A 9889-nucleotide genomic window follows, 5' to 3' on the forward strand; every position below is an offset into this window, starting at 1 on the left:
CCTGGTTGATGCCTACACCTTGCATTGTTCTCACCACTGGAGAAATGTGCTCAAAAATAATGCTGAATAATCCGGAAAAGTGGCAGGGAATTACATTCTGAAGGGTTAGGGCACTCGTCCCCGGATTTATACTGATGGGTTGAAAGTTCCTGAAAGTGGAAAGACATGGGTTTGGTATGGGTGCCATATTTAAATGTCAAATTGCGCAACTGAACATATTGAGTCAGGATCACTATTCTCATTTGGATTGTCAGCACCGATCCGGACCTTGAGGTGAGTAATGTCAGTCTTTCTTGGGTGGTCCTTTTCACAGATTCTGCTGTGGCCCTAGAGGCACTTCTGTCGGAGACCGACCTGACAGTTTGTGATAATTGTGGGAGCTTGGCTCTAAATTACCAGTCGGTGGCAGCACTGCCCTATCCCAGCCTAGATACGGCCGGAAACTCAAATAAGAGGATAAAAAATGTACCGGAAATGAAATTCCTTACGGAGTCAGGGTGCGATTGCATTTCTCTGTAACTTCGAGTTGAACTATCCTACCTTGCTCTTATGTCTCAAATTTGAGGTAAGTAAAGATTTACTTACCAATTTATTTATACAAAAATAACTTTATGTAAGTTAGATGTGACCATTTTGTAGTTAGACTAGTTAGACTCATTGTCTAAAATATGTAGACTACAGTAGCTGTCTTCTTTGATGACAGGCCTAACTGCCTAGCTTGCAAATGTCCTTCCAAAATGTGGTTGCTAGTGAGCTATAAGCTATCAGTTGTATTGGAATTTGGGCGTTTCAAGGTTGTCAGTAAATGGAATGTTGTACTCTTTAGCTGTAGAATGCTGACTAAATGTCAAACCTTACTAAGGTTTAACAGTTAGCCTAGAGGCCCAAGACTAAACGTTAATCTAGGGTACAGAATGTTTGCAACGTAACTGGAGACGTTTTGCTTGTGCTGCGTGCTAAGGAGCGTATTACCGATCGTACAAGCGAAACGAGTTTGCAAACTGGCAAACGATATTTAACAAAAACGAAACGAAAAGCCGGCAGTACTAGATAGTTGGTTGCCAAACAGCTTGACATAGTCTGCTTCACTGCATTGTACGGTAACCCAGTCTGATCGGTTGGCTCTTGACGCAATCATGAAATGTTACATAAGTAAAACATTGCTCCAATAAATAGGCAATTATCGTTGTCATTTTATTTCAAAAACGTCGATACAAATGTAGTTTACAATTGTGATAATCTAGATAGCTAGACTAGGATCTACTGGTAGTCTGTTTTGTTAGAAGTAATGGCCAGTTTAATTTACAGCCGTGTTCTCTCTCACTTTTCCAACGATTTGTTTTAATATGAGATACAGGCTAAATAGTTTTTTAAAATAAACAATCAATTAATGTATAAATAATTATCACAATGCAATAAAGGCACAATTTTGGTGGTATCCATAGTGATAGTCACGCATTACCTTGAGTATAAGTAACACGCACTAACAAAAAAGAAAAATAGCACAGAGAACCATAGCAAGACGTCTTGTTACAAGTGGTTGGTCGAAAAGTGGTGTTTACACTACTGTTCCAAGTTCTGGGGCAACTGTGAACTCATTGTACCTTTTGTGTACAACATTTGTGTCTGCAGGAAATTTACTGCCAATTCTTCAACAAAGATGGTCCGGCCTCAGTTTGGACCTTCTTGCTTCAAGACCAGGTTTGCTAGCAGAACACAACAAAGTCAAAACTTTGGACTCACTAATTCCAGGGCTTTTGAGAATATGAGTGAAGACATCAAAATTAAGAAATGACACATTAGGAACCAAAAAAGTATCAAACTGTCCAAAATATATTTTATTTGTGACATTTTCCAGAGTAATCCCCCACAACCTTGATGAAGTCTTTGCACACTCACGGCTCTTAACTAGCTTCAAGAGGTTGGAATGCATTTTAAGTCCAAAAGTGGAATCTCTGTCCTTCTAAATGCATTTGAGCCTTTCTGTTGTGTTTTAATAAGGTATAGATGGCAAATAGAAGCCCTGGTTGGTAAATAACAGTCCTTACTTTGCCATGAGTGACTTACATAAGCAAATAGTACCAACTGTCCCCTAAAAGAATCCTTATTTGATTAGTTTGATGCTTTTTTGTGTTTACAGCATGATTCTATGTGTTATTTTATGGTTTTGAAGTTTTCACCATTTTGCTGTATGTAGGAAATGGTTAAAGTTTGTTGTGCTAGCAACCTATTTAAACAGAACCGCTCTTGACTGTTATTGGCTGAAACAAAGGCATCCAAATGTTCCATGGCTCTTCTTTCATTGGCTCCCTTGCATAGACTTGGCACACGTGCGTGTTTGCGCCATCAACCTTAGTTGAATCTCTGGTTCTGGTGTTGTAAAAGCTCAACCCCCCCAAACCCCCCTCAGCCTTGGTCTGTAACAAATGCTCACCCTTCCCCCGGGTCGAGATAACGGCCCAGTATGTTTACATAAGAGTTAATTCAGGGGTAGCCTCTCCTTGCACACAAAGCTAAACACAGTATCATTTTTAGACAGGATAAAGACTTACATATTTAACTTTTCTGACACTCAGCCATCTGACCCCCATATCAGAGCAGTGGACCCTGAGGACCAGGCTTGTCCTGGTTCTACACCATTTATGCAGAACAACTGTGCTCATGATGGCACACAAAATGTCCCACTCGTGCCATTTTATTTTTCAGAATGAAATTCTGGATTCTTGTAAACTGTTACCGAGGTCGCAGGGTTATTAGTTTCCTTCACGTTGGATTGTGTCTGCTTTCCAACAGGCCCCACTCAGATGGCTACAGCAACATGCCACATGAAGAGCATTATTCCCGAAGTCAGCGAAGCTTCCGAGGCCAACCTGGAAAAGGCCCTTCCAACTGGAGAGACACCAGAGGCAGGGGACGTCCCCAGTTCATCAAAAGGTCTCCGCTGATGGGAGAGCGAAGAGAGCATCCTTTCAGTCAATGGAGTTCACCAAACCACAATGCGTTTCACACGTACCCCTCTGCTAAAGAGCCGTACCATGGCAACAGGAAGCCTTCCCCAGCCAGGCCTAACGTCCTCCCCCCAACCCAGCCCCGGTCTTCCCCCATGAGCCCCGCCCGAACCTCCCCAGGCGAGAGAGGGGCGTCCTTTCACGCTCACCATTCCACCCGTCATTCCGCCTCGCCACGTCACCACCACGGCCAGCCCCCCGACAGGAGGCCAGCGCCGGCGCCTCCACTCCACAGGCCTTTCAGGGGCCTCCACAGGGGTCCAAATCCGTCCCGCGAAGACGCGAGGGGCTGGGGTCCCTGGAGGCACCCCGGCCCCATGGAGGACACACCCACAGCTCGTGGGGGTAAACGCTGGAATAGGCGTGGTGATTTTGCTCACTCGTACGACGGGGAACGTGGGCCCGCCGGGCTTGCCGGTCCCGCCCAAAGGAAACCCCGGGAGTTGTATGCGAGAGGCCTATATCCTGAGAGGTACAAGAACGAAGCTGCGGTTGGGGCTGGGTAAAATACGCACAAGGGGTGAAGGTGTAAACAAGCCTAATCCCTGGGAGTCTATCTTATATATCTGTGTCCATCCCACTGATGCAGTGCAGATAGAGGGAAGATGTACAGTAAACTGAAGTTGATATTCTCTAGTCATCTGCCCCTGGGAGGAATATGTTACTCACTGATCATGGCATTATGGTGAAGGGGAAACATAGAAACCGAAATCCCCCCAAAAAAGCTAACCCGCCGATTCCCACTTTTCTCAAGACGAGTGGATCTGCCAATGTAATCCTTTTTTGTATTGTTTGTGATGGATATGCAGGTCTTTTGCTGAGCGAGATCCCAGGAAGCAGCATGGTGCGATGGGAAGGGAGATGGAGGGCAATGCCCACTACAGTGGAGAGTGGCAGCAGAACAGGAGCGCCTTTCACCACCCTCCGTATCGACCCGCCCCGTGGAAAGGAGGCCCGCCCCACGCCCCTTTCTATCACAACAGCCCTCAGGGGAGGCCGGAAGGCCCGCTGCCCCAACGCAAGAGGTGCTTCCCGGAGCACGAGAACGGCAGTGAACACAACCAACCAAAGCACCCCCGGAGAGACGTCCCGCACTTCGTCACCAACGGCCCCCGGGCTTTCGGCGGAAAACCCCTGTCCCTCAGGGACAAGAGCCGCATCATAAAGGGCCGCAAGATGAGGGCGGAGTCTGTGATGAGGCTCAAAGCCCCGCCGCGGACCCGAGACGAAGAGCCCACGACCGCCCCAAAGGCGCGCCCCCAAGAGGAGGGACCCCATAGGTCGGCGTTGGCCATGCGAAAGGAGCGCTTCCAGGCAAACGCCGAGCCCCTGAGGAAGAGGGCGTCGAACAAGACGCGTCAGTCCCCCCCTAATTCCGACGGCAATTCGAGCAGGTCCTCAAGGGACTCGGAGTCGGCCAAGGAACAGGCGGCGTCTCGTCAGGCCTCGAGAGAACACAGGTACGGTATCTTCCTTCTCACTGTGGGAGCAGGGGCGTGATAAAGGGTGTTAGACGGTCAAGCTTCCCAGATTTTGGGCCTTCAACGTGAAGGACGTGGTGCTGACATGCTGTCCAAAGTGGAGGAAAAGGAGGTACGTGACGTGGCCTTGTTCTTGCGGGTTTTCGCTGGCAAAGTGTCCTGTCAGAGAGCACGAGTGTTCCCGCGAGTGTGTCTTTGTCCTTTGCTCAGTTCATCGAAAGGGTCGTGAACGGCTCATCTCTTACGGTAAACCTTGGGGGAAAAAAACAAAAAAATCTGATTTGTGTCGCTTTGAAGTCCAAGTGCAATCGTCTTACTGATTTGCAAAATGACTGACACCCGGGAGCTGGAAGACTATGCCGAGAAGTGCATGCCGAAACGGGCTCAATGATGCACATGTAAAGGACGACGACCTTTACAGAATTTTACATTGAAGAAATTCTGCACTTGCCTGAAGTCAACATCTCCACCACCAGAAACTGGACAGAGCAACCCATTCTAATCCTGCATCACAAAGAGAAAAGGATTGCACAGCTGCACATTTGCACAGTTGTTTTTGGAGATTGTTTTCCAGCCAGCATATGAATGCAATTCTACAAGGAGGTAGAAGGAACAGCACTGAATGTGAGATGCAGATGGGAATTCCGTTGTCAAGCTGTCAACATGATGATCATCAGATGATCGTGTTGCCACTCGAGGCTGATTACTTTTTTGCTTCAAGAATACAAGAGATTAGAGTAATCCGAGGAAGGTGTAATGTGGGCCTGATTTCCTAAACCTAAGCTTTCACAAGTGTATTAACTCTAGTTCTGGGCTGCTTATCATTGGCGTAGGGTTAACCTCCTTGCTCTGATAAAAATGAGGCCAGTCAAAGTCCCGTCCCCCCTGTGGGAAGAAGTTGTTTATCCGTGATGACACTCGTCAGGAAGCATTGAGCATCACACGCCAGAGTCCACCAAATACTTTTTTCCTGTCCTGCCTCCAAGGATATCCAGAATCAGTGAATCACCCTGCCTCCAAGGATGGCCAGAAGCAGTGAGCATCCCTGCCTCCAAGGATAGCCAGAAGCAGTGGGCATCCCTGCCTCCAAGGATATCCAGAAACAGTGAGCCTCCCTGCCTCCAAGGATAGCCAGAAGCAGTGAGCATCCCTGCCTCCAAGGATAGCCAGAAGCAGTGGGCATCCCTGCCTCCAAGGATAGCCAGAAGCAGTGGGCATCCCTGCCTCCAAGGATAGCCAGAAGCAGTGAGCCACCCTGCCTCCAAGGATAGCCAGAAGCAGTGAGCCGCCATGCCTCCAAGGATAGCCAGAAGCAGTGGGCATCCCTATCGGCGGCGCCCCCGGACCAATTCCACCTTCTTGATATGAAGCGACAGTACAAAGCACCCTGCCAGTAGTTTTTCCCCAAGGGGAAATTAGCACCACGGTAAAAAAAAAAATGACCTCGGAAGCAACCGCTGGTAGAAGCATTCGCTGGACCACCAGGATCAACCACAACATGAAGAATCATCTCCACGTAGCACAAGCTGCGAAAGCCAACGACGTGACATTCCAGCTGAATTTCTGCAGGAAAGTCTCCTAAAAACAATTCCATTTGTGCAGCTCACGGAGCCTCTGAAACACCAACCACAGGCCAGACGCTGCCTTCGACTAACTAGCGGGGATTTCACTGCGGTCTGACTGATCTGACACTAGAGAAAGTATTGTCCTATCAGATGGAACACACGAGTCGGCACCATTTCTCGCTATCGGAAGGACAGTCGGCAAACAGACCCACTATCCTGTTTTATGGATGTTCTGGATAAAGGGTTACCCAATGGCCTCTGCATTCTTGCTTGTCTTATCACTTGGTTTATAAGGAGAGCCCCAAAGGCTGGTGTGGATTAAGGTTTCATTGAAAAGCAAGATTAAGGAAGCATGAAGATGACATGCTCTTTAGTAAGTACCTCATGCTTTAAGTGATCAGCTTTAACCAAATGGATCTGTATTCTGCATGTACGCGTATGGATCTGTAGTATTTGGTATAACTTTATTGCCATTTTCTTCTGTCCTGCCACCACCAGACATTTCATGTTTTGTCAGGGTATAATTCATGGTAATTTGCTCTTTTCAGGATGTTTCCCCCCCCCCCCCCCCCAACGTTTGTCTTTATTGCTGATCACCAACTCTGACCTCCTGGGATGCTTTGACCGAGATCCTTACCTGTGTGTCTTTCTTTGCTTCGGCTGGTATCCGTAGCTTCTCCCCCATAGACAGGTTGTCCAAGGACCTCGTCGTCGTGTCCCAATGGCATGCTGCACCAAACTCCAGCTCGGACGAGCGGTCCTCCTCCAGGGAGAGAACTTCTAAAACCAAAACTGGTAAACCACTTGCTTCCCTAAGTGCACTTCCAGCGTCTGGAGAGTTAAACGAAATAGGACACTCAAAAATGGACTTAAATCAAAAGTTTAGGTGCTGTTTACTGTATTGGTTTTACATGCCGTTAAGTGTTTTGTTTCATGTTCGTATGCTTTTCAAGTTGTTTCAAGAGGCAGTAATACTATTTGTAGAGTTGTGCTCCTAGAAATAGAAGAGTAAGATCATTGTTCATGTCCTTTTTTCCCCTCTCATTGTCTAGAGCGCCATTTCACCTCAGATGGCCACCCTAAGCCGAAAGAACACTGTTCCACAATTCATGTCGTCCATACTTCACCAAAAAACCACAGAGGCAGATATTTTGACAATCAAAGGTATAATTACAAAAGAGGTTCTCAGATTGAGTTTACTTGTTTCAAGCCATTGCTGTACTACCAGATATGACAGATTAGCATGACTTATATATATTTTTTTAGACAGGAAAACATGCAAGAAGAGCACCACAGGTCTGGGAGATCCTTCAGGGAACCAGGACCGCCACAGGTGAGAAGCAAATGCATTTGGCTGAGATTTTGTTACATTTACATGTAGTCATTTAGCAGACGCGCTTATCCAGAGCGACACTGTACTTACAGTAAGTACAGGGGCATTCCCCCCGAGGCAAGTAGGGTTAAGTGCCTTGCCCAAGGACACAATGTTGTTTGGCACGGCGGGGAATCGATCCGGCAACTTTCTGATTACTAGCCCGACTCCCTCACCGCTCAGCCATCTGACTCCCTTTTTTATTCTGGCTCCAGAACTGATGAACCGTTGTAGAGTCTCACCATTTAAAAGCCTTTTAACCATTTACCAACCAAAACCTATCCTTGCTTGCCAGCCATAAAATCACTCGAGACATTTGTGATGAAGTATTTACAACCTGTTTTCCTTTGGACCACAGAGACCTGGCTTCTACCCTGGTCCAAGGAGGACATTCTCTGACCCAGCAGGACAGTTCCGGAAGCCTCTCATGGTAACATCTCTCAACAGCTTCCCTCATTCCCTCGGGTGTCCTGACGTTGCCGCTCCCGTCAGGCATCGGTGTGAGATGGAATACAGCATTCTTCTTTTTCTTCCTTCAGGGGACGTTTGTGCCAAGGCAGTTCCCCAATCAGAAACCGGTGTTCAGGAAGAGCCAAAGCATCATGTCGAAGTACCGCAACATGCAGACACTTCGTCAGCGAGTTCCCGACCAACGGGAAGGAAACAACCGACGCTGGTGACACTCCTGGTCGGTCTTGTTTCATTCATGTGGGTTTAATATTTAGTCATGGGCAGGGAACGTTATCTTCCAAATCCCCACAAGTTAACATTAGTTTTACTAATAAAAAAGACATTCGAAGCCATTGTCTAATGCAGTGGTTCTCAACCCTGGTCCTCAGGGCACCCCTGTCCTGCATGTTTGAGATGTTTCCCTGCTCCAACACACCTGATTCAAATGCATGTTCGTTACCAGGCTTCTGCAGAGCTGGATAATGACCCATTCATTTGAATCTGGTGTGCTGGAGCAGGAAAACATCTAAAACATGCAGGACAGCGGTGCCCTGAAGACTAGAGGGTTGAGAACCACTGGTCGAATGTAGTCGTTTTCCAGTAGACATGTTTCCGCTTCCAGTTAATGGAAAGGAGTATTTTGTGCACTCAAAACAAAATGTACGGTTAGAACGTCGGTGTTTATTACTGTATTCGTCTTCTTTCCACAGATCAATTGGGAGGGTTAGAACCACTATGACCAGACCTGAACAAGAGAAGTACTGATGATTTGCATCCGTCCCTCAGCCCTAGAAATGATCTCCCTGTTGACCTCTGCCAGGACTCCGTGTACCAATACACACATCCTGAGTCTTGCCATGTTATGTTGTTGACAGCATCGATTTTTGTTACCGTTTTTTTGTGTTCAAATGGCTTATGTCAGTCCAGATTTTTGGTATTGAGTATAGCCTTCTGTATTTTCTGTCAGCCAGTTTTACTTCCAACTACTTTGGATCACTGTTTAAAGACGAGGGTTGAAAATGAACTCAAGCTCAACTGATAAAAAAACTAAAGGAAAAAAAGTTTGTAAGGGTCATCTTCTAAGCATTTTCTTTTTACTTTCATTTACTCTTGCTGTTGATCCAGTTTGGGGAGAATTATGGTTTTATTTTTCATTAACCAGACAGTACAGTGATAAATATCAGTTATGTATATCATTGTAGTTCAGAGAGAACAGGGTTATTGAGAATTGGGATATTTGGATGGGCGTATCTCAGAAGTCCTTATGGTTGAGATGAAACTCTGCCTGCTAATGTTGGTTATCTGGGTAAATATTCTATTTTGTACGGATCAAGAAAGTAACTTGACAACCTTCTTGATAGGAGTTCACGATCGCCTGCTCACAGTTCTGCACCATTTGATTGAAAACATGTCGATGTAATGAGGGAAACTGTTATAAGACGACGCTCTTCGATTACCTATTTTTGCAGGTTCTCAGTTTTTAGAAGAGCAATGGACATTGTTTCGCGAATGCTCCTGGCATTCAAGTGACTTTCTTTTTGGTGTTTAAAAGACGGCTTTTTGAGCGTTGGTCAGAATAATCACGTTCAAAAAGATTTCTTTGTGAGTTCAGTGTGAATCCCAACCTGTATTGGGTGTTTTCTTGCTTGTCGTGCCTATGACTATATACTTTTGTTTGAGAGACTTTAAATAAATGTCTAAACTTGAAATGATTTCTAGCGGACTCATCTTGTGTAATGAAGTATATATTGCTTTTGAACAGAAAGTTTTTCTCTTTGGGTCTGCAATCACTTTTTAGTACAGCTGTCTGTTTGATAGTCCGGTGGTCACTGTTCTGGTATGTTCGTAATGGTATAAAGTTGTTGATGTCCAGCTCCAACTTTGAATGCACTTGACCTACTACCTGTATATTCCTTGAGCACTTAACGGATAATGAAATACGTAGGTGATTGAGAACTTGATCAGAGCACCGATCGCTAAGGTAGCATGTTCATTATTCAGCTGTTCAGCATA

General features: G+C 46.1%; 1 protein-coding gene across 1 annotated transcript; it reads left to right on the plus strand.

The window, feature by feature from the left end:
- The first annotated feature begins 468 nt into the window (after positions 1 to 468).
- LOC146246062 (uncharacterized) lies at positions 469 to 9585 on the plus strand. The gene is made up of 10 exons (XM_084684198.1): positions 469 to 565; positions 1633 to 1701; positions 2794 to 3480; positions 3818 to 4468; positions 6728 to 6849; positions 7107 to 7218; positions 7321 to 7387; positions 7785 to 7856; positions 7966 to 8114; positions 8587 to 9585. Exons 2-9 carry the CDS (start codon positions 1661 to 1663, stop codon positions 8104 to 8106), a joined length of 1893 nt encoding a protein of 630 aa, XP_084540324.1. The 5' UTR covers positions 469 to 565; positions 1633 to 1660; the 3' UTR covers positions 8107 to 8114; positions 8587 to 9585.
- Positions 9586 to 9889: the final 304 nt, after the last annotated feature.

The sequence above is a fragment of the Hypomesus nipponensis genome, chromosome 20 (assembly GCF_054491055.1).
Source record: "Hypomesus nipponensis isolate SF chromosome 20, ASM5449105v1, whole genome shotgun sequence".
Lineage (NCBI taxonomy): Eukaryota > Metazoa > Chordata > Actinopteri > Osmeriformes > Osmeridae > Hypomesus > Hypomesus nipponensis.

Coding starts and splice junctions, on each gene's coding strand:
- LOC146246062 (XM_084684198.1), top strand. CDS start 1,661: ATGGTCCGGCCTCAGTTTGGACCTTCTTGCTTCAAGACCAG. Junction 1,702..2,793: donor CCTTCTTGCTTCAAGACCAG/GTTTGCTAGCAG, acceptor GCTTTCCAACAG/GCCCCACTCAGATGGCTACA. Junction 7,219..7,320: donor AGATATTTTGACAATCAAAG/GTATAATTACAA, acceptor ATATTTTTTTAG/ACAGGAAAACATGCAAGAAG.